This window comes from Gopherus evgoodei, chromosome 2 (genome assembly GCF_007399415.2).
Source record: "Gopherus evgoodei ecotype Sinaloan lineage chromosome 2, rGopEvg1_v1.p, whole genome shotgun sequence".
NCBI classification, from domain to species: Eukaryota; Metazoa; Chordata; order Testudines; family Testudinidae; genus Gopherus; species Gopherus evgoodei.
The window spans coordinates 38,019,674-38,047,070 of NC_044323.1; the positions used below are offsets into that span (position 1 = coordinate 38,019,674).

At 40.3% G+C, this 27,397-nt stretch overlaps 1 protein-coding gene across 1 annotated transcript in view; it reads right to left on the bottom strand.

Moving 5' to 3' along the window:
• The window catches only part of PLXDC2 (plexin domain containing 2), a 419,584-nt gene that overhangs the window by 80,992 nt on the left and 311,195 nt on the right, over positions 1 to 27,397 (bottom strand). The window contains 3 exon segments of the mRNA XM_030550413.1: positions 8,404 to 8,485; positions 9,332 to 9,427; positions 22,301 to 22,400. Coding sequence (XP_030406273.1) covers positions 8,404 to 8,485; positions 9,332 to 9,427; positions 22,301 to 22,400 — 278 coding nt within the window.

Genomic DNA, 27,397 nt, shown 5'->3' on the forward strand with positions numbered 1-27,397 from the left:
GCATCTGGAGGGGGGAAGGGAAAAAGGATTATTTCCCTTTGTTGTGAGACTCAAGGGATTTGGGTCTTGGGTCCCCAGGGAAGGTTTTTCAGTGGGACCAGAGTGCCCCAAAACACTCTAATTTTTTGGGTGGTGGCAGCAGTACCAGGTCCAAGCTGGTAACTAAGCTTGGAGGTTTTCATGCTAACCCCCATATTTTGGACGCTAAGGTCCAGAATCTGGGAATAAGGTTATAACAAGTCGCTATGTCAACAGGAGGAGCCTTACCATCAACATAGCACTGTCTCCACCAGGGGCTTGGTGGTATAACTACATTGCTCAGGGGTGTGGATTTTCCACACCTCTGAATGATGTAGTTATATAGACATAACTTGGTAGTGTAGACAAAGCCTAAGCAAATTACTTTGCACTTATTTTTACTGATTTTCATCTTGTTGAATACAGACCAATTCTCCGATTTGTCAATGTCCTTTTGAATTCTAATATTATCCTCCAAAGTGTTTGCAACCTTTCCCAGCTTGGTGTCATCTGCAAATTTTATAAGCATACTCTCCACTCCATTATTCAAGTAATTAATCAGGACACTGAATAGTACCATACACAGGACTGACCTCTGAGGGACTCTACTAGATATGCCTTCCCAATTTGACAATGAACCATTGATAATTACTCTTTGACTACGGTCTTTCAACCAGCTGTGCACTCACCTTATAGTAATTTCATCTAGATCACATTTCCCTGTTTTCCTTATGAGAATATCATGTGGGACTGTGCCAAAAGCCTTAGAAAAATCAGAATATATCAGACCTACTACTTCCCCCCATCCACTAGGCCAGTAACCCTGTCAAAAAAGGAAATTAGCTTAGTTTGGCATGCTATGTTCTTGACAAATCTGTGCTGGTTATTACTTTTAACCCTATTATCCTCTAGACGCTTAAAAATTAATTAAAAATTTGTTCCAGTATCTTTCCAGGTTACACTGACTGGCCCATAATTTCCAGGGTCCTCTTTGTTCTTCTTTTTAGAGATAAGTATAATATTTGCCCTTCTCCACTCCTCTGGGACCTCACCCATCCTCCAGGAGTTCTTTAAGATAACTGTTAATGGATCTGAGATGGCTTCAGGTAGTTCCTTAGGTACAATAGAATAAATTTCATCAGGCCCTGTCGACTTGAATACATCCCACTTATCTAAATATTCTTTAACCTATTCTTTCCCTATTTTGGCTTGTATTCCTTCCCTCATATTGAAGATATTAATTGAGTTGAATATCTTAACCCTTTTAATGAAGACTGAAGCAAAATAGGTGTTAAATACCAAACATTCTTGATGTCATCCATTACTAGCTCTCCTTCCCTGCTAAATAGAGGACCTACACTTTCCATCATCTTTGTCTTGCTCCTAATGTATTTAAAGAATCTCTTCTTATTTCCTTTTACATCCCTTGTTAGGTGTAACTCATTTTGTGCCTTAGCCTTTCTGATTTTTTTCCCTGCATATTTGTGCCATTCTTTTGTATTCCTCCTTAGCAATTCCTCCATGCTTCCGCTTTTTGTAGGATTCCTTTTTTTATTTTCAGGTCATTAAAGATCTCTTCATGGAGCCACTCTTACTATTCTTCCTAGCTTTCCTTTGCATCAGGATAGTTTTCAGTTGTGCCTTTAATATTATTTCCTTGAAAAACTGCCAGCTCTCCTGAATTCCTTTTTCTTTTAGATTTTCTTCCAATGCGACCTTACCTATCAGTTCTCCGAGTTGGTTAAAGTCTTCTTTTTTAGATTCCATTGTCCTTATTCCACTGCTCTCCCTCTTTCCTTTCGTTAGAATCATGTAATCTATCATTTCATGATCACTTCCACCTAAATTGCCTTACACCATCAGATTTGCTGCCAATTCCTTCCTGTTGATCAGAATCAAGCCTAAAATGGCTCCCCCTCTCCTCTGAGGTTTCTTCCTCCACTTTCTGAAACAAAAAGTTGTCCCCAATACAGTCTAAGAACTTAATGGACATTTTGTGTTTTGCCATATTGCTTTCCCAATGCTGAGGCTCCCAAAGTTAGGGGATACTTTTGAAAAATTAAGTCTTAACTTTTCTGTACTTATATTTCCTAATCCGTATAATGGAGATAAACATATTTATGCCCTGGGGTAAAACACATTTAGATCTATGGATGTAAAGTAATACAAGTACTAAATATAACTATTCTATAGTAAATATACAGTTTCCAAAAACTGCACTGGCTGTTATTCCTCACCATCTCCTTCTGATCACCCTGTGGGAAGCTGATCTTTTTGCTGATGCCAGACCAGCTACTGAGAGCAGGCTGCCCTCTCTTCATTCACACCCCATCTCAAAAAATCAGATCTGATCCCATTTTCCTCCACAGTGTACAATTGAGGAGCTATCGGCCAGCACCCTGCACTGGAGTTAATTATTATATACCCTTGCCTCATGTTCATGTCTACTTTCACATTCCTAGGGCTTATCTACATGAGGAAAGTTACCGGCATAGCTTCTGTGGACTAAGGTATTCTGCAATAGCTATTCCAGAATAGCTCACCATCTGGACATTCTATTCTGCTGAAAAAAGTAAAATCATTTTTATTCCAGAATAGCATGTCCGTGCAAGAGAGTTATTCAGGAATAGCTAAATTATATCGGAATAGTTATTCCAAAATAGCTGTGTTGGAGGATTTCTTCTGGGTAGATGAGGCCTTTGAATAAAGATTTTATTGTTGTAACAACTGTGCTTGGTCATATGAATGGCACAATATAAAATGTTAATTGTATTGTACTGTGCATGAGGGACAAAAAATACAGAATGCTGTGTTTAGTAGTAACGTAGCTTTTGATAAATGCTGTCCTCAAGAGAAAGGGGCTGTGGGAGTGTTATAGAGTTTTACTTTATACTGAATAGATGCTTGTTTTGTATTGGTTTATTAGCTTACATGCTCTAAGTAGGGCTGTCAAGCGATTAAAAATTAATTGCAATTAATCACATGATTAAAAAAATAAATTTTGATTAATCACGCTCTTAAACAATAATAGAATACCATTTATTTAAATTTTTGGATGCTTTCTACATTTTCAAATATATTAATTTCAATTACAACACAGAATACAAAGTGTAGCGTGCTCCTTTTATATTATTTTATTATTTTATTTTGTTTTTTATCACTATAAAAAACAAAAGAAATAGTATTTTTCAATTCATCTAATACAAGTACTGTAGTGCAATCTCTTTATCATGAAAGTTGAACTTGCAAATTAGAATTATGTACAAAAAGCCTACATTCACAAATAAAATAATGTAAAACTTTAGAACCTACGTGTCCACTAAGACCTACTTCAGCCAATCACTTAGACAAAAAAATTTGGTTACAATCTGCAGGAGATAATGTTGCCCGTTTCTTGTTTACAATATCACCTGAAAATGAGAACAGGAGTTCGCATGCCACTGTTGTAGCTGGCATCACAAGATATTTACGTGCCAGATGCGCTAAAGATTCATATGTCTCTTGACGCTTCAACCACCATTCCAGAGAACATGCGTTCATTTTCGTCATCTGAGCAAGATGTCACCACAGGTTGATTTTCTTTTTTTTTGGTGGTTTGGGTTCTGCAGTTTCCTCATAGGAGTGTTGCCCTTTTAAGGCTTCTGAAAGCATGCTCCACATTGCGTCCTGATCAGATTTAGGAAAGCACTTCAGATTCTTAAACCCTGGATTGAGTGCTATTTTTACGTGTTTTTAATGTATTTTTATGTAGCTATTTTTAGAAATTTCACATTGGTACCTTCTTTGGGTTTTGTCAAATCTGCTGTGAATGTGTTCTTAAAATGAACAACATGTGCTGGGGTCATCATTTGAGACTGCTATAACATGAAATATATGGCAGAATACGGGTAAAACAGAACAGGAGACATACAATTCTTCCCAAAGGAGTTCACAAATTTAATTAATGCACTATTTTTTTTAATGAGCATGGTCAGCATGGAAGCATGCTCTCCGAATGATGGCTGAAGCATGAAGGGGCATACGAATGCTTAGCATATCTGGCACATAAATACCTTGCAACATCGGCTACAAAATTGCCATGTGAACGCCTGTCCTCACTTTCAGGTGACATTGTAAATAAGAATCAGGCAGCATTATGCCCCATAAATGTACACAACCTTGTCTGTCTTAGCAATTGGCTGAACAAGAAGCTGGACTGAGTGGACTTGTAGGTTCTAAAGTTTTACATTGTTTTGTTTTTTAGTTCAGTTATGTAACAAAAAAATCTACATTTATATGTTACACTTTCACAATAAAGAGATTGCACTGCAGTATTTGTATGAGGTGAATTGAAAAATACTATTTCTTTTGTTTATCATTTTTACAGTGCAAATATTTGTAATAAAAATAATATAAAGTGAGCACTCTACACATTGTATTCTGTGTTGTAACTGAAATCACAACTGAAAATGTAGAAAAACAAAAAATATTTAATAAATTTCAATTGGTATTCTATTGTTATAAGTGTGATTAATTGTGATTAATTTTTTAATCACAATTAATTTTTTGAGCTAATCATCTGAGTTAACTGCAATTAATTTATAGCCCTAATATTAACTGACTGTAGTGTTTATTTATTTATTAGGAGCATGGGAGAATCTGTCTCTGCTGAGGAATTTGCAGGATCTAATGTATTTGCAGGTGGGAATGGGATAAAACTGCACAAAACTATGCGGGAGCAGGTGGGACTGGGTATTACAGGGCGGGATGAGAGTGGGATTAAAAAAATTGCCTCATGCAGGGCTCTAGTGCTGAGGTTTTTACCAGGGTGCTGTCCCTTGATCCTGCCTGGCAATTCCATGTATGACTATGAAGTCATTTACAGTTATGCAAAAAGAATGTAAAACATTGCCACTATGTTGATCTAATAGTGCTGTATTCCCAAGTAAATGACGGCATGAGGTGCACAGCAATGGAGAATCTATTGTCCATCTTTTGTACCACTTTCTAGCTCAGGCGTGGGCAAACTACGGCCCGCGGGCCGGATTTGGCCCATCAGGGCTTTGGATCTGGCCTGTGGGATTGCTGACCCGTGCTGCCGTGGGTCCCACGCCACTCCAGAAGTGGCTGGCACCATGTCTCTGTGGCCTCCGGAGGGGAGTGGGGGGCAGAGAGCTCCACATGCTGCCCTCTCCTGCAGGCACCTCCATTGGCCAGGAACAGGAAACTGCGGCCAATGGGATCTTCAGGGGAGGTACCAGCAGGCGAGGGCAGCGCGTGGAGCCCTCTGCTCCCACCTCCCCCAGGGGCCATAGGGACGTGATGCTGGCCGCTTCCAGGAACGGCGCAGGGCCAAGGCAGGCAGGGAGCCTGTCTTAGCCTTGCTGTGCGCCGCTGCCACCCCAGAGCATCTCCAGGTAAGTGGCAAAGGGCGGGAGCCCACACCCTGAACCCCTCCTGCACCCTACATCCGAAGCCCCTGCCCTGAGCCTCCTAACCCCCTGCCTTGAGTCCCCTGCCATACCTCTCCTGCACCCCAACCCCTTGCCATGAGCCCCTAATGCCCTGCCCTGAGTCCCCTCCTGCACCCCAACCCCCTGCCCTGAGCCCCCTGCCGCACCCCTCCTGCACCCCAACCCCCTGCCTTCAGCCATCTCCTGCACTCTGCACCCCTCCCTGCACCCCTGCCCTGAGCCTCATGCCACACCCCGCACCCCTCCTGCATCCCAAGCCCCTGTTGTGAGCACCCTACTGCACCCTGCACCCTCCTGCACCCTAACCTCTTGCCCTGAGCCCCTTCCTGCATACTACACCCTCTCCACTCCCTCCAACACCCCAACCCCCTACCCCAGCCCTACATTCACGGCCCTGCATGTAATTTCCCCACCCAGACGTGGCCCTCGGACCAAAAAGTTTGCCTGCCACTGCTCTAGCTAGTAGCCATCTGATAAATGTGAAGCCCCACCTCCTTTGTTGCTAATGGAAAGGAGGAGCTTTTTTGTCTCTTCTCCTCTCTCAGAGCTTCCTAGCTGCTGTCAAGGTAGGTGTCTGCACTGCTTAATTCTTCCTCAAGCCTCCTGGCAGCAGGCAGAAGTGGAGAGAGCAACGAGGTCTGTGTTAGTCTTCCCCTCTCTTAGGCCTTTCCCCTACATAAAGTTCCATCAGTTTAACAAAAATCAATTAAAAAAACTAATTTTAGTTAAACAGATGCAAAATCCTGGGTGGACGTTCCTCTCTTGGTTTGAATCTGGCTTCCTATCAGTAATTTTACAAGCTCAAGCTAAATGATAGAACCAGTTTTTAAATGAATTGTATTTAAACTAGTGCAATTTCTGTATGTAGACATAATCTTAGTCTCCTTTTTTTGATCCTTCTCATGAATAACTTCAGATCCTGCCTCTGCTGCTAGTTAGAGATTTCCCAAGCACAAGCAGCATGAAATGACCAACAGCTTCACTCCCACCCACAAGTAGCAGCAACAAATCTGCAGTGGTGTTCATTTTACTCTGCCACTGCTTGTCAAAGCCATGAGCACTGTAACAGCACTGGAGTTGTCTGTTTGCAGAAAACAATATAGTACTAGGCTACATACTTGATAGAAGGTGATCTACAACCAGAAGGACAAGAATCTCTTTAATGAAAACTTAAATTCTATAGACATCAAAGTCTCACACCCCTTATACTTGCCACTTCTGAGTGGCTGAATTGATTTATCAAGCCTTTTTACAGTTCTAGTGCTCTGGTAGCTCAGCATAATGCTTCAGAAACTGCACAACAAAGGCTGGGAGTTTTTGGTTTTTTACTTTCATAAAAAGAACAGGAGTACTTGTGGCACCTGAGAGACTAACAAATTTGTTTGAGCATAAGCTTTCGTGAGCTACAGCCCACTTCTTCAGATGCATAGAATGGAACATATAGTAAGGAGATATATATACATACAGAACAGAAAAAGCTGGAAGTCGCCATACCAACTCTTAAGAAGCTAATTAATTAAGATTGCTTTCATAAAGGGACCAATCCTTGTTTCCACGGGACAGCGCTCCCACTCACCCCAGTGGGTGTTTCACCTGAGCAAGGAGGACTGCAACATGGCCCCAAAGCATCAGATCTTGCTCCTAACAAAGTCAATGAATATTCATGCTTCAGTGGGAGCAGGAACAAATCCTAAGACTAAACTTCACACCAAGCAAATGGGGCACACTTGCAAAGCCTGATCACTTAGCCTTTCCTTGGAATAGTCTGCTACAGGTGTATATTTTTATTCTGTACAACATTTGTCATGCTGCATGATACAATCTGATGTAGATAAAATACCATATCAGGGCTGTCTGGCAAAATTAAGTGGACAAAGCTGATTTGCAGTAAGCTTTGATACAAGCCTACTTCCAGCAAAGCAGCTCAGGAAAATATGAATGTAAACTACCACAAATTCTTAATTCCATACCACCTTCATCAGCTACTTGCCAGTCTTTCAGCATCCTGTTAAATAACTGCACATTTTTAAAATGCTAATAGCCTTTTCTCCTTTCGTTATTCATACACTTTATGAATAAGATTTGTGTACTTAATCTCTAAGGTTGAAAAGCAAAACACAAATAATTCACATCTATAACTATATTGTATTTTACATAACTGAACTGCTTTAAATAAATTCTAGATACCAAGGTCAGCAAATGAAGAACTTTTTGAAAAGCCACGATCACAGAGTTATCATTTTGCTCTTTACACTTCAGCTATTCCGTAAAGCTTCCAAATTGTTCCTGCAGCTGACATGACTGTCAGAGTGAATGCAGCAGTGAGGGGATGACGAGACCCAACATGTTCACTAATCATGATGAGAGGATCAAAGACTTTTTTTTTTTTTTTCTTCAAACTCCTGGTTGTGTCAGTCTCATTCCTATTCAGAGGACAAGTAAGTTTTTATAGCTATATTTACATGCTCGCCCCTTGGCCTCTTCATGCAGTGACATTTCTTTCTGATTCTTTCTGGTGACATACAAGGAGCAAATATGAATTTAATTATGGTTTCTATCTGTCACTTTAAACCAAAGATAATTAGAACTTCAGATAAGAATATGGAAATAACAGTTTTAAGAGGAACTCTGAGAAACATATGCTTGCTCTGTCAGCCCTTGGGCCCTTCCTTCCTAGCTTTCTTTATTAAAGTTAAAAGGGGTAGTGATGTGTTGCTGATAATGGGAGCTGCTGAGGTTCATAGTGGTGCACAATATTACTTTTGAATGATACTGTAAATTACAATGCCAAAAGCATCTCCCTTGTCTTACCTCAGAAGATATATTCCCAAAAGAACAAGTCCTATATGCTGGATCATATAAGGTCAAACTTTTTTTGAATACATTTTGAGCATGGCCATATATCAAAGGCCAAAGAAAAAAGGCTCTTTACCTTTGGAGTTTATTACACCAGCTGCAGTTGAAGCCAATCTGGGCAGTGACACAGGGACCACAGCTGTTAAACTGGAGACAGGCTGGGAGATGGATAAATAAATAAATAAAAATTAATACACACATTAACTTTATAGACAATTCTTACTGCATGTACAAAGCAAGAATAAATCCTCTCCAAAAATATATTTAAGCGATCACTGGGCTCACAGATGTGCGGCATGACATATCAAAGATAGACTGTTAGCATGTACTGTACAGATATATCCAGAGAAGGTCGTTTGATCTTCAGGATTTAATTTGTTTTCCATTTGTAAATTTAATCCCATTTCCAAAAACCTCCTTTCACTAAGGCTGCAAATTTTTTATTTTACTGCTAAGTATTAAGTTATTTCCTTAAGTCTCCTTCCTTCTCATTCTTACATTTCTGGGTATAGCTAACATTTAGACATATGCAGATAAGAAGACTGGAAGGAAAATGTGTAAGAACTATAACTAGATTAGGAAAAAAGGGTGATAGCTACTTTCAATGTATCATAGTGTACAGCTGGCAATTTAAATGCTAGAATTTCTAAACAATATAGGTTTACCTTGAGCAAAGAAAGTAGATGAATTGCAAAAGTTGTTTGTGTGTTCGTTTAAGATGGGCTGCACTGCACACATACATGTTTGTGTTTGACTCACATGCTTGAAATTTACTCCCTTTCTTCATGAAGCAAACAATGGATATATAGAAACTCATTGGAAAATCATTTAGTGCAGTTATCATTCAAGATCTACTGGCAGTTATGATAAAACTCGGATCTGTTAATGTACTTGAAACACTAGTCAGCTATATAAAGTTTTCAAACCCTCAGATACTAGGAAAATATTTTGGAACTCTGCATTTTCCAACTATTTTGGACCTGTCCATATTAAATTTTACTTACTAGGTAGAGGTATCATCTCAACAGCTGACAGACTGGTAACCTTTGACATCTGTAGCTCCACCCTGTGGTATTCATAAATCGTTCTTCTACGGACATCTACCAGGGAGGAAAAGAGGGAGGAGATATTTTCATATATTATTGTTTTGCAAGCTACACCTGTGAGATTGCTATACTACACACACACACAGAGCACATTTTCCCCATGACACAATTTTAATTTAACAGCTCTAGAATGGGAGATTCATTTGAGAAACCATCAGAGTCTTTTACCAGTAAAGGACTTGAAAATGCTGAATAAGCTCCCAGCCATCCTATTAACTCATTTAGGCATAACTTCTAAAGCTGATACTCAAATAGATTTTAGATTATATTTCACATATTTTCCCCCAAGAAGATGTTTCCCAAGCTAGATGGCTTATAGAAACTGCCAGAATGCCATTTGTTCTCAAAATGTGCAAACAAAAATGGTTTCATCACTTAATTTATTTGTTAGCTGGAAGCTACTTCACATCTTAATATGGCAGCCTTTGCTCAAAAGTATTGGATTATAACTTTTTTAATATTAAAAAAATGGAGCCAAGAAAAGTGTTACTAAAAAGGCAGCTGCATGTGAAATCACTACTGTTATAAACAGATAAGTAAGAGTTAATAGAACAGAAGTACTTCATATCTCTTTTGCCTGTAAAGGGTTAACAAGATCAGTGAGCCTGGCTGTCACCTGACCAGAGGACCAATCAGGGGACAGGATACTTTCAAATCTTGAGGGAGGGAAGTTTTTGTGTGTGCTGTTAGTGTTTGGTTGTTGTTCGCTCTGGGTTCTGAGAGCGACCAGACATGCAACCAGGTTTCTCTCCAATCTCCCTGATACAGGTTCTTACAGATTCAAAATAGTAAGTACTAGGTGATAAGACGAGTTAGGCTTATGTTTGTTTTCTTTATTTGCAAATATGTATTTAGCTGGAAGGAGTTCAAATTTGTATTTTGCTGAAAGGATTTTAATTTGTACTTGTATACTTAGGCTGGGAGGGTATTCCCAGTGTCTATAGCTGAGAGACCCTGTACCTATTCCATTTTAAATTTACAAAGATAATTTTTACTGTTTTTCTCTCTTTAATTAAAAACTTTTCTTGTTTAAGAACCTGATTGTTTTTTGTTTTTTTTGGTGAGACCCCAGGGGACTGGGTCTGGATCCACCAGGGAATTGGTGGGGAGAAAGGAGGGAAGGGGGAGAGAAAGGTTAAATTTCTCTCTGTGTTAGGATTACTTTCTCTCTCAGGGAGAGTCTGGGGGGGAGGGAGAAAGAGGGGGGAAGGTGAATTTTCCTCTCTGTTTAAGATTCAAGGAGTTTGAATCACAGTGATCTTCCAGGGTAACCCAGGGAGGGGAAGCCTAGGAGAGGCAACGGTGGGGGAAAGGGTTTACTTTCCTTGTGGTAAGATCCAGAGGGTCTGGGTCTTGCGGTTCCCCGGGCACGGTCTTGGGGGGACCAGAGCGTACCAGGCACTGGAATTCCTGGTTGGTGGCAGCGCTACAGGTTCTAAGCTGGTAATCAAGCTTAGAGGAATTCATGCTGGTACCCCATCTTTTGGATGCTAAAGTTCAGAGTGGGGAATTATACCATGACAACTACATAAACTGAAACCAGGTATGTTTCTCAAAGCAGAAGATTCACTGCAAAGTTAAAGTGTACTGTTTTGACAGGCTTTGAAAACTCAAGCCCAAAGCAAGAGAAGGGCAATGTAAAAACAAAAACAAAAAACAAAACATTTTATTGTTAGTTTCCTATTCAGTGTTCTATTATTTATTCTGGTCATCTTCAATATTCCAGATATTAAGTGTCTGCCTGTAAAGTAGACCAGAACATTTGCAAATTAGAAGTATAGACTATACCACTGGTCCTACATTATAATGATTGACCATTTCTATAGGCCTTGGATTCTAGGTTAATTTTTTGTCAGAGGCCTGATCAAGCTTCCATTTAAATCACTGCAAACGCTCTGACTTCAGTAGGATTAGAACAGAAGATAAATGAGTGGATTCAGACATTGGATTAATGGATTATCTTGGTCAATTTTGTCATCTGAGCTGATGGGAGGAGAAAATAGTACAAAGAACCACAAACCTATGCTTAGGCAAGCTTGTGTCGCCAATTCTGCACCTAGCAAATGAGGCACAGCCATACGGTTGGTGTGAGGGACATGTTTTTATGGGCCATTCTGCAATGGACTCTAAAGAGTATTGTTGCTTCCCCAAGTCTTGTTAGGAAATCATATAGCAACTGTGACAAAAAAAGTATTTCCCCCATCTTCTTCTGGCCAGAAGGTCATGGCCACTTCTTTCAGATTCAAAAAAGCTTTTTACTCATATTTATTATACACTGAAATAAACACATTAACAGCAATAAATATTAATTTCTACACAATGTGTTAGAGAGCACTAGGAGATACACCAAGCTACTGTGCTTGAAGAGCTCAGCTTGGCCTGAGTGCATGAGCTTTGCTGGGACAAGTACATATGCTGCCACCAACAGCAAGCAAAAGCTGTCAAAGCAACTAGCAAGCAGCTGGTACCAGCTTGAAGGAAGGAGCAGTGAAGACAGTCCCAAGGAGGGTTGGGCTGGGATGTCATGTGAAATCCTGTCCTTGCAAGATTCTTTGTGAAGTGACTGCACTGGACAGCCTCTCTGTTCTTCTCTCTGAACATGCTTTTAGGTATGTATAGGCAGAATCTTGCTTACAGACAATAATACTTCTATCTAACTCCCCATAAGGCTTAAGGTGCCATTGCCAATTAACTCAACTTGTTATTTATTTGAGGCTGACTTCAGCTATCATTGAACCACTGCTGGTGGACAATCTCTGTTTTTATCTTGGATGCAGTGATAGTTTATTACGTTGGTAACTTATATATTTTTACCACAAAGCCATTCTGATTGGATAGTAGGCAGATCCTGGCAAGGCAAGACATCTGCTGTGGATGTTCTGATACCTGCCAGACTTTCAAAGGTATAGGCTAGGAAACCCTGCCAAGATGAAGCTAATCTGGGCTTGGTTTGGGTAGATCTCCTGCCAGTAGTCAAGGATATATTCTCCCAGAATGTTTTGACCAAGAGAAGCACCTGCCAAATCAAAGCAATCGGGGAATGTGTTTGAAATGAATTCCTGCTGATGCCTGAAGCTTTCATTTGTTTTTTTGTTTTGTTTTTTTTAAATCTGGCTCCTGTCCAAAAATAAAAAATAAAGAAAAGGCAAATTGAAACAGAGATATAAATGATTGCACTGGCACTATAAATGAACCCAGCAGCATTCTGTCATTATCAGAGGTGAACAGTGCAGGTTGGTTTGCCATAATCTTATTATTTCTGAGTCTGTCACAATAAATGCCCAAGGGGGACATGTGTTAAACCAGTTATTCAGGCTTTCCAAAATCCCCAGGAAACAGTCTGTTATACACCCACGCTGCAGATAATTATTAAAAATATTAATATTATGTAAAATGATGTCTGATATAAAAGCTGATTTATAATCATGCAGAATGCAGCATGACTGCTAATCCCATTAAGTGATATATTTTCAGATGAACGGAGACTTGACCCTCCCTTTTGGAGAAACAGTTGGTACCCACAGAACACAATGTGGGCTTCCCTACTGTGGTGAGACGTGGTGTAAAAAAGCCTAGCATAGGTAGGAATCTGAGTACTTGCACTCTTAACTACTTGATTTGCGCCTGTAAGAGGTAGCTGAAGTACAAGCACTCAGATTTGTGTACACAGTTAAAACATATGGAAAATGCAAGTTCAGCTTCTTCTGAAAATTTGACTTGAAATGAACTTTTCATCCCCTTTAAAAACTCACATATTCCTTAGGCCTATAATCCTCAATCCTCCTCTCCCTAAGAGAACAAAAGCCAGAAAACAAACCAAAGCAGAAAATACAACCGAAGTCCCCAATCCTAGACAGATGCATCATTCACTTGGGTGCTGTTGTTGCTTTTCACAGGCTGTCTATTTGGGTATTTAACAAACAAGTATAAATACAAAGTCCCCGCCCACCAGAGTTTGCAGTCTAAGGCCTCACTTCACCCAGGTAGTTAGGTGCATGTTTAATTGTAAGCATGAGTAGTCCCACTGAAGTCAATGGGACTGCTCATAGAATAAGTTAAGCACAGACTTACGCATCTTGTTGAAACGAGGTTTTACACTGCAATCTCTTGGGGTAGGGACTTTGTGTTTATATTTGTAAAGCATCTATCATGCTTTTTGCATGACAAAAAATATAATACCATGTGTCACGATAGCTCAGATAACCTTGGTGTGTATTAGAAATAAATTTCTGTTAATAGTATTTCCCTGAGCACATGTATGAAAATGCTTTACTTTTCTTTCAGTCTTTTTTTGTCTCCCATGATTTTTTTTTAATTTGAAAAGAATCAATAATGCATAATTCTTCAGTAACAGTTTCTACCTGTGGGGAACTGTTGCATTTACAGTGTAGTCCAAATAGTCCAGATGTAGTATCTTTGAATACAAAAACAAAGGCAGATTCCTGGCATAAAAGAACTGAAGAGAAAACTAGCCTCTTGAGGTAACTGCACACCTCAGCACTGTTGCTAGCCTCTAAAAAGATAGCATGCTGTCACAAGGCCAATTGCAATAGTCCTTTCAAGAGATTAAGCAACGTATCTGTAAATTATAGATGTCTAAGATACTGGTCTGATAGCACATTTTTCTCTACAGGATTATCACAGTGTTTTAAATGAAATAATGACATATAAACATTACTTGAAACAGAAGTGCTAGAGTTTACTACATTAGCTACAGAATGCAGGAGGTTCTGCAGATGATGCAGTAACACAAGAGCAGCAGAGGCTTCTACAACATATCAAAAGGGTTAGTACTTGTTCTGAACTATTCTGAATGCAGAAGTTTGACAGATGTAAACCCTGATTAGGTTTCTTCTGTTAAATCTATTTCAGTTAAATCTTCTAATTTTATCTTCAAAAATGACAAGGCTTTGTCACTTAAAGACCCCTGGGGATTCAACATCAGCCCTAGAATCAGCAAGAACCACTAACAAAAATAGCTTATGTACTCAGAGAGTTCTTATGTATTGGTGAATGTAAGGGGTTGAAAAAAACAAAAACAAAAATGTCCTGTTTACAAATGAGTATGACAGCTCAGTATGAAATAAACAAGCTATGAAGGATATTCAGCTTACACTACCAGCAATTTATGACTCAAATAAAAGTTACAAAAGAGTGTGGGGCAAATTTCAGTAAAATATGACTTTTAAATCCAGCAACTACTTCTGAGATCTTCATGCCATAGGAGCAAGTATGAACAGGGCTGCCCAAAGGGGGGCGGGGAGCAAGTGAGGCAATTTGCCCCAGGTCCCGGGCCCTGGAGGGGCCCCCACAAGAATATAGTATTCTATGGTATTGCAACTTTTTTTAATGGAAGATGCCCCCAAAATTGCTTTGCCTCAGGCCCCCTGAATCCTCTGGGCGACCCTGAGTATGAATTTTGGGTTGATCATGCTGCTAGTCTCATATGACTGGCAGCCAACTCCTACTCAATGCAAAAGAGTCAGAATGGTCTGAAGATTAATTTCAAATTAATATTCACCCTCAGCACTTCAAGCACGTTCCATCTTCAAAGGTCTGTAAACTACTAACATTAACTAATGAATCTACAAACAAGAATCTACTGTTTGACACTAGGGAAGTGCTGCTTCCTTATAATGCACGGTTATGTATATGTGTCTAAGGCTGTGTCTAAACTGCCCCAGGGAATTCAGGGTGTGAATAGCAGAGTGCACCTCAGGGTGTGAATAGCAGAGTGCTTCCTCATGCGAATACATTAGGTGTGAATGAAAAGGTTCCTCGTTAGCATGAACGTAGTCCTATTTGAGGAGAACTATGTTAACACAAATGAGGAGCAATTTAGTTCTTGCCCTCAGCATCTAATAGGGCAGATACAGTGCAGCACTTTGGTGTACGCTGCTATTCACCCCCCATAATCTGAACTGTGAGGAAGTGTAGACAAGCCCTAAACTTCCAACCAAGATGTGGGTCCCTCTTTGTACAAAAGTCATTTTTAACATTCTCTAAAAGTTACTCAAAACACTGCAAAGTCACAAGCAGTTGGAGGAATTTGCACCTCAGTTCAACAAGTTATAAAATCATGGTGTGAAAGGGTAGCAGTTGAGGACACACAGATGAGATAATCTGTCAATGAGTGAGCCAATGAATTAAATTCCAAATAATTGTTTTGTGAGTAATGTAGAAAAGCCATCCAGCAACACAGACAGTTGAGTGTTTGCCACCTGTAGTTTAGCTGGTTGGGGAAAAACACTCAATAGGACAGTATTCTCTACTTCCTTGCATCTTGACCCAGTTTGTGGGTCCAACTGAGCTGTGCTGAGCACAGAATCTGGGGCTGGGGAAACAAAGGTTTTTTATACTAGGAGCACTCCACATTGCCAAATCTTGGCGAGGGCTGGGAGCCAAGTCGGCCCCTGACAAAAGTTAGAGCCACTTTAGAGCTGTTTTCACTTCAGGCACATGGTAACAGCTACCCCAGGGGCTGTTATGAGATCAGAAGATTGCAGTGCTCTGGCCACACCTCTAATTAGCCAGTGAATCCTCAGGGGCATGGTTCAGCCTTGACATGCAATCAGGGAGGCATATTGGGACTGAGATTTGGCCTGTGTAGTCATCTCCATCTGTGCAAAGTGGGTGTAAAATGCTGCAAGATCAGAATGTTAAACTTTTACAGCCACTTTGCACAGCTGTAAATAACCACATAGCATGCAAGGCAGCAGGGAATTAGGCCCTTCATTTTAAATGGAGCTGCTTCATCTTAACCTGATGAATATCAAGAGACAACCAGCAGACACCCTTCTTGGAGACTTCAGAAGTTTAACCCTAATGTTCTTTCAGGGCCGTCACTGCTGTTTACAAACCAGAGTAAAATCTGTCACAGTTTTAATATACAGAGATGTGTCTTGATTATACATGCCTCAGTTCCACCATATATTGAGTGGCACTAATTGCACTGAAACTGGAATGTTGTTAATTGATAGCTAAATTTCCATTTTTATTTGCATACACAGTGTTGTAGAGGAATGTCAGTGTTTTTAAACCTTGGGTTGTCACAGCAAAATAGTTGAACCTGCCTTAACAGAGCCCAGTGTGAATTATCAGTGGGACAAAGTCCAGCCATTTATGCGTCTTCATTATAGGAGTTATCCCAACCTTTGTTTCCAATAAAAAGACCAGCATGGAGTAGCAACCCACTGTGAGGTTGTATGAAAACTGAGCATTCACATCATTTTACACTGTACTTTGTTCATTATGGATCATGATTCTCAGTGCAGTGCGAGCTCAGCAAGCAGAACACTTGTTCGGTGTTTTAGAGTTGAACACAGTGTCAGGTTGAAGACAATATTTCTTCATTATTTTCTACATGAGCAATTTAAAAACAATTATTAAAAAAAATAGGAAAAAGGTATTGAAAAAGGAGTGTCCTGGAAAAAAGAGAGGGAGAGAAAGAGAGAGAAAAGGAATTTAGGACAGAGGTGATAGACCAAGGCGTAGAAATAAAGCTTGAGAGTAGGAAAAGGGAATGCAGTAGAGAGAGAAGACTCAGACTGGCCTGGGAGTAGAAAGAAAGGGCTGGTCTGACAGAGAAGAAAAAAGAATAAGGACCAGTGAAGAGAAGGTGGCAACAGAGGTGCAAGGAGTTGGTAGCTGATATAGCAGGGATGACGAAGAAAGAAAAGGAAAGACGACCTGCTGAGAGCAGCTGTAGAATTAGCCATACTATCAGAACTATTGCCAATCACAGCAATAGCAGACCTGAAGACAGGTATTAAGACTTACAGAGTGCTTGCTTGCAAGAGAGAAAACTTAATTTAAAGAACATTCAGCCTGTCTATAGACAGATCAGAGACGCTCCCAGACTCATCCCTCTTATTACCAGTGGCACATCCCTCTTATAGTGTCCTGGATATACACCTCACACAAACTCAGGCACATCTGATATGTAACAGTTGTTGTGCGCTAGCAACTGTGCACAGTATTTAGCTAGGAACATATTCAACCAACAGGAACAATAAAATAAAATAAAAATCTAGCAAAGCAAACAGGTCTACCAAAATTCCACATCCCAGTCACTCTCCCATCCCCTGCAAAACCCTCAAACTGCTTTGCAATAGCAATGGGGCAAATCCTAGGAAACATTCCAGGTAAATGCATGCCGTAGACAAAGAGTTGCTACTGCAAAGCCTTTGGGGGTGGAAGGACAGACACTTATGTTAACATCAGACAAAACAGTCGCTTGCCAGAATCACATGCATATCCAGACCTTTGAATGTCTATCAGAACTGAATTCCAAGCTTGACCCATCACTAAATGTAGCACTTTTCACGTTTTGTTTGATAAGAAACCAATGAGTGAATTAAATCCAGACAGCTCTGTCATAAACAGAGGATTAAGGGTTAATGTCTCTTTACCTGTAAAGGGTTAACTAGCTCAGTAAACCTGGAACACCTGACCAGAGGACCAATCAGGAGACAAGATACTTTCAAATCTCGGTGGAGGGAAGTCTTTGTTTTGCGATGTTTGTTTATTTGTTGTTCTCTCTTGGATCTAAGAGAGACCAGACGTATATACAGCCTCTTCTGTTCAATTTAGTAAGTGCCAGTTAGAAAGGCGGTTTAGTCTTTTAATTGTTTTCTTTATTTGCAAATGTGTATTTTGCTGGAAGGATTGTATCTCTGTTTGCTGCAACTTGTATTTGTGCTGGGGGGAGGATTCTCTCTAGTGTCTGTAAGCTAAAAGACCCTGTAACATTTTCCATCTTGATTTTACAGAGACAATTTTTACTTTTTTTTCTTTCTTTTATTAAAAGCTTTTCTTTTTAAGAACCTGATTGATTTTTTCCCTTGTTTAAGACTCAAGGGGAGGGGGTCTGCACTCACCAGGGAATTAGTGGGAGAAAGGAGAGAAGGGGGGAGGAAAAGCCTGATTTCTCTCTGTGTTAGGATCACTCTCTCTCTCTCTCTCTCTCAGGGAGAGTCTGGGAGGGGGAGAAAAGGGGGGGAAGGTGAATTTCCTCTCTGTTTTAAGATTCAAGGAGTTGAGTCACAGGGATCTCCCAGTGTTACCCAGGGAGGGGAGAATCTGGGAGGAAGAAAGAAGAGGGGAATGGTTTATTTCCCTTTGTTGTGAGACCCAAGGGGTTTTGGGTCTTGGGGTCCCCAGGGAAGGGTTTGGGGGCCAGAAATTGTCCCAAAACACTATATTTTTGGATGGTGGCAGCTCTATCATTTCTAAGCTAGTGATTAAGCTTAGAGGGGTTCATGCAGGTACCCCATCTTTTGGACGCTAAGGTTCAGAGTGGGGAATCATACCTTGACAAGCTCTGATGCCCATTTCCCCTGCTGAGGTTTCCCTTAGACAATGAGACTTTGAATGGATTGTACATAGCTTTATCCCACATTTAACAGGAAAACTATTACTAGCTATATGATATAGCCTTCCAACAATGGAGATTATACCTATCTTCTAGAACTGGAAGGGACCCTCAAGGATCATGGAGTCCAGCCCTCTGCCTTCACTAACAGGACCGAGAACTGATTTTTGCCCCAGATCCCTCAGTAGCCACTTCAAGAATTGAACTCACAACTCTGTGTTTAGCAAACTAATACTCAAACCACTGAGCTATCCCTCTCTGAGTGCTAGTAATTGAAATAAACTGTCTAAACACTAAGACTTCTCTGTGAAGAAAACAAAAATCCTTCAGTTTTCTTCCCAATTCCTATAAACAATCCTTTTTCAGTCTTGGTTAAATGCTTTTTAGAGGAAATAACTGAACATAACAAAAATGAAATGCCTCCAAATCAGATTTTTCAGGGAAGCATGTTTATTCATCAACATTAAGCAGTTTTGCCTGACTTTGTAATAAGTGTGTTGTTTCATGAATATTTACAAAATTTATTTTCTCTTTTGGCCAATGTTTGAAAGATCCAGCTGTTAGCTCTAAATTTTCTTCCATAAAAAGCAGGCTGGTATCCTGAAGTTGTAGAGCCTGATTTACAGAGATGCTGAGTTCCCATAATTCCAGTTAAAGTCAGTGGGAAATAAAGATGGTCAGCACCTCCGAAAAACAGACTTATTAAGCCTTTTAACTAGTTCAAAAATGTTGAGGTAAATAGAGGACAACAGCTTTATTGCCAGTCCCTGCTGGAATACTGCATTATGTACTTCAGTCATAATCATTTTTTAAATATTATCCCATTGAAACTCTAAAAATACTTTTGGTTTTAATTTTTTTTTAGGCAGGTAGAAAAAAACAATGAAAAAAGCCCCAAATAAACCAGATGTGGTTCTATAAGACATCCAGTGTGGAGAAATCAGTACAGTGAATCACAAAATTTATCATTGTGCCACTTTGTCTGCCATTTTCCCAGCTGAATTGCCAATTGTGCTGGTTTTTTGTTTTAAATACAAAAGCTTATTATCTGTCTGTGCCTAATAATAGCCAACATACCATGGTTACATTTTGTTCTGAACAATGGTGACACAAGTTGAAAAGATCAAATGTAAATCAGCTGCTTCCTACCATTTAGAAGCCACCAAAGAATAAACCCTCTTGTATAACAGAAGATGAACTGACCCAAGTGAAGAATTTTGGAAATAAGTCAAAGAAATTTCACTTTTGGCATTTTGAGTTTGCATCCACTGATGTTAGAATATCTGGAAAATTTTTGATGATATGTCCGATAAAGGTCCTGGTAAAGTGAGGTTCACCTCAGATTTCTCACACCCATTAGCCTGCACTATAGATGAAAATGCCAGAAATGCTATATATAGAGAAAGTGAATCCTTTTAACAAAGACTAACAAGGATTATAGGTACATAAAAGGTCAAACACCTAGTTGTGTATTTAAAGAGAGCTCTGCTCAGTCAAGAGAAGTTCAACTGGTTGAACAATGTAAAAACACACTGCACATATTATGTGCTACATCTCTGCTGCTCTCTGAAAGGAAAATGCTTGCTCCTTACAGTGAGAAAGCACTCGGTTACTGTACACGGCTGTAAAGCTAGAGAATGTTATTTACTTCATTACAGTTATACTGGATTTATACCAGTACGCCTGAGAACAGATTCTGGACAGTTACATTCAATGCAAAGCCAAAGCCTTAATTTTTCTGGAATAAGCATTTATTGTGGACAGTTCAAGGAACCTCACTCTCAATCTATCCAAATTCTAATTCATTTACCTTCTATAGTATACCAAAAGCGGGTTTGAAGTGTTGAAATAGATTCCAAATCCATCTCTGGATGATGTTTTGTTTCCAAGTCACTATTGGGACTGATCTGCCATGAGTGTATACTAGCTAGCTACGCTGGAAGTTCACTTCAAGTAGCATTGAACTTAATTTTCATTATCATTCCACAGGAAACATGCCCTTGTCCCATTGCCATAAATGGAAGTGGAACCTAGCGAGCAGGTTGAAACAGCAGCTTTTCAAGCATCAAGAGAAAAAGCATTAGTACAAGAAGACTGAGGGCATTTCCCCAACTTGACAGTATGAAGTCAACCAGTTCTTGAGCATGACATGGAGGTTGCTGAACATTTAACATATAAATCAAGCCAAATTATGAACTGTAAGCTCTTTTCTAAAAGTGTTATAAAGAAGTCCCTATGTGAAATTCATATTCCAGTTTACAGTTTCCCATCCTGTTTACCCAGTTGATACAAAGTCCTAGCTAAAATATTAGACAAGAACTAATAACACAGCTATAGAAACTCTGTGCCTTCTTCAGGGACAAAGCAAGCAGCAATTTATATTCTTTCTGTGTTCCAACAAATAAACTAAAACAACTATATTTTATTTCACTTTTGCAGTAATTGACTGGAACCATGGTTGATTTAACACCTCTGAAAGACAAGAACGCAAGAACATGCATACTTAAAGAGCAGCTGACATTGGCTCTCTACAGGCCAAAACTATTTAACAGTTCTGTCATGATACTATTATATTGCTGGCACATACTAATATAAACTTGTTCTGTTGAAAGTACTATTTGACTCCAAGAAAGTCAACTGCAAATTGGCCTTTCCCTTGAATAATAATACTTCCCTCAGCAGCTGCAAGCTAGTAAGCAACAGAGTTACCAAGAATTTTCCCCCTTCACAAAACAGTACTCTCCTATAATGAAGAAGTCAAAGTAGCACAACGTAAAGAGTACAGTAGGTGGTGTAGAAAGGAAGCAATCAAAATAGCCACTGCAATTCCACCTTAATGGTGCAACTGATGCGAGCTATGATCAAGGTATACGAACACCAAGTGATAAAATAAGGAGTGATGACTAGTCTTAATTTTAAGCAAGATGAGTATTTCAAAGCTTTTATAACACCTTTAACCTCAGAGAAAATAAAAAGGCAAAAAGCAGTGTAACTGAAAAGATTATGCAAACACAAAACACTAGTTAAGTTCTGTGTCTTCTCTCCCTTCCCTCACTGAAAGGAAGGAAGGTGGTCTGACATTCACAGTGTGGAATGTGTTTTCAGAAAAAAAAAATCCAACTTTGACAGGATGATTTTATCTTTCACCTAGGTAGAAAGGCATTTTAGGAACAGATTATTTGTTCCCATTTACTAATAAAGAAACATATTGCAGCAACTAAGGTGGAATAGCCTAAATGGAATACAAAATTGTGTTGGTTGATTTATTTTACTTTGTCTGACTCTTTAATTATTTTATTGTGCTTAAGTTATCAGTTCAAGAGAAATAACAAAACAGAAAGCCACAGTGGGATCTATAAATCACATCAAATTGCATTTGAATTAACAAACTGAAATTAGCTAAGTGATTTGTTGTTCAGTTAAATCCACCTCCATGCAAAATTTGCTTTCCTACCTCCACACTAGTTCACATCATACACACTTTTATTACATACTGGGAATTTGCTGGATCCTATGCACCACCACAAATGCATCTGACAGTCCCACTTTCACTGGGTGATTGGCTGAACTTATCTGTGTCACTGAAACAGGAATCTGGAAGAGAAAATAGATTGATGTGCATTAAATATTAATTTTTTACATCAAGAAATTCAAGGCTAAAAATAACAGTACTGCCAGAATGAGTGTATAGTGTGTGTTTAACAGATATAAAATAGAAGTTTAAACATACTATAAGAAGGATGCAGCGTGCCTAAACGACGTTTTAATACAGATTTTAATTTTAATTTTACCCTACTTTGATTTACAGCCTATTCAACAACATTCACATAATTATTTCTTTTTTAAAACAAAACAAAACACTTCTTTCCTTCCTTTTGTGTTCAGCTAGACTGGACAATGACAATTGCTACAATACTGTCTGGGTCTGCAGCCAAATAGTTGGGAACAATACTGCCTGAGAAAAGTATTAGCTTCCATGTTCATTTTAATGAGAGGGTTAACTTGATGGCTTAATTATCTGAACTTAATATCTACTATTAAATATTGATCAGCATAGCAAACTCATCCAGATGACATATGTATCCTTCGTAAGAATCTTTATATCCTGGCATTCCATTTACTTTTTGGTGCAACTGTTCCTGGAATATATTATGTAGTTCTTGTCTCCACAGTTTGGGAAAGATACAGAAAAATGTAAGAATAGATTCAGGTTAGTACAAGCATTGGAGGACAGTATATATGAAAAGAGTCTGAAAGAACCATATTTTCATAGTCTCCAAAATATAACATTCAAAGGGGATATAATCAGAGTCTAGAAAACTCCTTCAAAGTGAGAGTATAAATGAAAGAAGGGAATTAATCACAGCCTCAGAAGACTGTGGGACAAAGAAGGAAAATCTTATGTTGTGTATGAAAGAAATATTCTTAAACTGGAGGAAAAGAGACCATAAAAGGCATCATCCATTTAGCTATTCAAGACGAGGTTAAATAAGACATTGCTGGGGGAAGATGCAGTGAATAAGATCTGCAAGATACAGAGGGGTCAGAGTAGATGAGCTAAGTAACCAGAGTTTCATGGTCACAAAAAACTACAGGTGCAGTTCAAGTTTGTGTGTGTGTGTAACTATCTAACTGTGCCCACAAAACTGGTAGCCTGAGATGTGAATGATTTCAAGTGTTCCCATAAAATAAAAATTGTGAATGTCTCATTTTGTGTGTAATGGTGATATTGGTTATGAAAATAGGAGGTTGGAGCCATGTAATCTGGAAAATAGAAATAGAGCTGTCTGCACAAAGATTTGAAGAGAAATATTTTGACAGATTTTGCCAAATTCCCTGAAGATTTTGGCTTTTGTATGCTTATTCTAATGAGATGTTAAACATGGAACCAATCTCTAACACATAGCAAGGGCCAACAATCCAAGATCCTAAAGCTCAGAACCAATAAACCGGATCAGAAATCTAATTTAATGTTTTCCAATAATGCTTTCATATTGAGTCCGTCACAGGGTAGCACCATAGAAATGGGGGAGACCCAGCATGGAACCCAGTGCGGGTTACTCCAGTTCAAGAAGGGGCAAGGATGATAGGGTTCTCAGGAGGTGTATGTTTTGTTGTGGGGGGGCAGGTAAGAACATTATAAGATACTGCCCCACTAAGAATGCATACTGTAGGAATGTAGACTGACACTGAAGATTTGGGTGCCCCAGTCACAGGTGTGTAAAAGGGGGAGGGTGAAGCAGCTACACGGCCTCCCCTATAATTGTTGGGGGCACAGAACTTCTCCAGCCCCAGGGCCAAGGAAGAATGAGCTGCTTCGGGGGCCGAGGGTGGGGAGAAAAGCGAGCTCCTCCTGGGGCAGGAGTGGCGGGAGAACCAGCTCTTACCAGGGCTGGGGCTGGGGCAGGGGGTAGGGAAGAGCGAGCTCCTCCACAGGCCAGGGTTCGGGCAGTGGAGGGGAGGAGGAGAAGAACGATCTCCTCCCGTGGCCGGGGTGGAGAGAGAGCCAGTTCCTACCAGGGCCAGGACTGGGGCTGGGGCAGGAGGGGGGTGGGGGATGGAAAAGCGAGCTCTTCCTAGGGTATGTGGGGGAGCCAGCTCTTGGAGGGGACTACAAACGTGCCCCTCCAAAAGGGGTCAGATTTAAATTCCTGCACATGCCCCTGCCCCAGGTAGTGGTGTGACTACTGGGAGGTTTGGACCAGGAGGGGTAAGAAGAGGCCTGAGTGTTTCAGGTGTGCGAAAATGGGACACATCAGGTGGTTCTGCCCTTTGAAGAGGGAACTTGGGAAAGATGGTAGCTGTGGAGGTGGAGAGCCTTGAGGAGTGAGGGAAATAATTCCCCTGAAGGAGGGTACTGGGGAGCGGAAGTGGTGGCAAAGGTAAAACACTGTATAGCGGGGACCCAGGTAGGGCCTTGGGCTGATCAATGTGCAGCAGGGACCCAGGCAGGGCCTCAAAGGAGCAGTGTCTATGAGAAGGGCACAACTATGGAGGCTGCAGTTATAGCAGTACTGTGTAGGGCTATCAGGGGAATTAGGACTGTCAATTAATCATAGTTAACTCAAGCGATTAACTCAAAACAAATTAACTCGCTTTAAAAATTAATCACGATTAATAGCAGTTTCAATCACGCTGCTAAACAATAATAGAATACCAATTGATATTTATTATAAATATTGTTGGGTGTTTTTCTACATTTTCAAAAACATTGATTTCAATTATAACTCAGAATACAAAGTGTACAGTGCTCACCTAATATTATTTTTGATTACAAACATTTGCACTGTAAAAAAAGATAAGCAAAAGAAATAGTATTTTTCAATTCCCATCAGACAAGTACTGTAGTGCAATTTCTTAACTGTGAAAGTGCAACCTACGAATGTAATGCTTATTACAAAAATAATGTGTTAATAAAATTTGTGACTGAATTCCTTGGCGGAGAATTGTATGTCTCCTTCTCTGTGCTTATACTTGCATTCTGCCATATATTTCGTGTTATGGCAGTCTCGTATGCTGACCCAGTACATGTTCGATTTAAGAAAACTTTCACTGTAGATTTGACAAAATGTAAAGGAGTATCAATGTGAGATTTCTAAAGATAGCTAGAGCACTCGACCCAAGATTTAAGAATCTGAAGTGCCTTCCAAAATCTGAGAAGAGCAACACTCCAAAGAGCGGAAGCTACAGAACCTGAACCACCAAAAAAGAAAATCAGCATTCTGCTGGTGGCATCTGACTCAGATGATGAAAATGAACATGTGTCGGCCCTCACTGCTTTGGATAGTTATAGAGAAGAACATGTCATCAGCATGAAAGTATGTCCTCTGGAATGGTGGCTGAAGCATGACGGGGTATGCAAATGTTTAGCATATTTGGCACAAAAATACCTTACAATGCCGGCTACAACAGTGGCATGTGAAGTGTTATTATGTCGATGCAAGCCCTGCTAGTGAGGATGCATTCCGCCAACACAATGAGCATAATGTGGACATGCAAGATCGACTTGCTTAAATCAGAGGCTCAATGTCGACTTACATAAAGTCCACTTAACTTTGTAGTATAGATATGGCCTATGAGATGAGACAGCTGAAAGGAGAGCTGGAGCAGCTACAGGAAAAATACAATAATAAGGGTCAGAGAAGATGCCATTTATATTGACTGTGTCTGGTGAGATCGAGTATGTGTCCCTGGCCCCACTGTACAGGACTGAGAAGGACTGGGATTAAGGGTTTGTTCCTGTGGGACTTGGGGAACCCTCTGTGCTGCCAATGAATTTATCTGTCCTGGGAAATGGTTTCTGGAATGCTTGGGTTACGTGAAATGAATCAGGAATATCCTCCTCCCGAGACTAAAACAGGCAAGTTTTTATAATAAAAAGTGAATAGCTTTTATTGAGCCTTGAGCTGCTCGGAGCCCTAAGCAATTGCTTAATCTGCTTATGCCTAGCACCAGCTCTGGGGCAGGTGTTTCAGAAGGAGAAGGGAGCTGTTTGAAAAATAACCTGGTCTGAAGGAGGCTGGGCAAGGCAGTGTATGTTTGGAAGATGGGAAGAAACCCTGCCCTGTGACAGAGTCTAATTGAACGATTGCTTTTAAACAGAGGGCTTTGAATGAGGTTTTAGGATTAGGAAGAGCATTCTCACAAAGAAATGAAGTTAAATACAGTAAGTCAGTTAGGCCAATTCTTCAGAGTGAAATATAGCCTATGTTAAACGATTAATGTTACAAAACAATGGTCCAGTTGAAGTAGACTGGTAATTCATATCACAATTAGCCCAACGAAAACATCCTCTTCATTAAATATGCATATGCACACAATATACTTTTCCTCTGAGGGAGAGTAAGACCTATGTTACAGGGCAGACTATTTCATTCTGTTTGTAAACTATTCCTATCAATAACATCTTATATATATTAAACATCTTCTGAGCAAAATACCAGATAATAATAGGATCTCTGAATATGCCTTGTTAGTAAAAATCCAACAGACAAACCCATTAGATGTCCAATAAATGATGAACGTAGGGTGACCAGACATCCCAATATTATCGGGACAGTCCTGATTTTAGGGGACTTGTCCTGCATCCTGACCTAACATATGTCGGAACACCCTTTCTCCCGATATCAGGGATTGTCCGGACTGCAGCTGCGGTACCGCCGCTCACTGCTTCCTGCCCACCCGCTGCCAGGAGTGCCGCATGCTGCAGGGGCGGGGCTTGCAGGCGCTGGGAGCAGGCAGAGAGCCCTCCGCTCCCCCAACCCGACCTGCTCCAACCCGCAACCCTAGGAGCCAGAGAGACCAACCTGCCAGATGCTTCCCGGGACGGGAGCCACCCCAGGTGAGCACCGCTGGCACTCCCCACCTCACCCCCTGGCAGGTCCCTCTGGCTCTTAGGGTGGGGGGGCTCTGCATGGTGTTGGCACATGCAAGCCCTGCTCCATGGCTCCGGCAGCTCCTACTGGCGCTTTTCCGTGCTAATGGGAGCCACGGAGCTCACGTTTGTGGGCGCAGCATGTAGAGAGTCTGGAGACTCCCCTGGCTGCTCTCACCCTAGGATTCAGAGACGTCACAGCAGGGCTGGTGAGTGC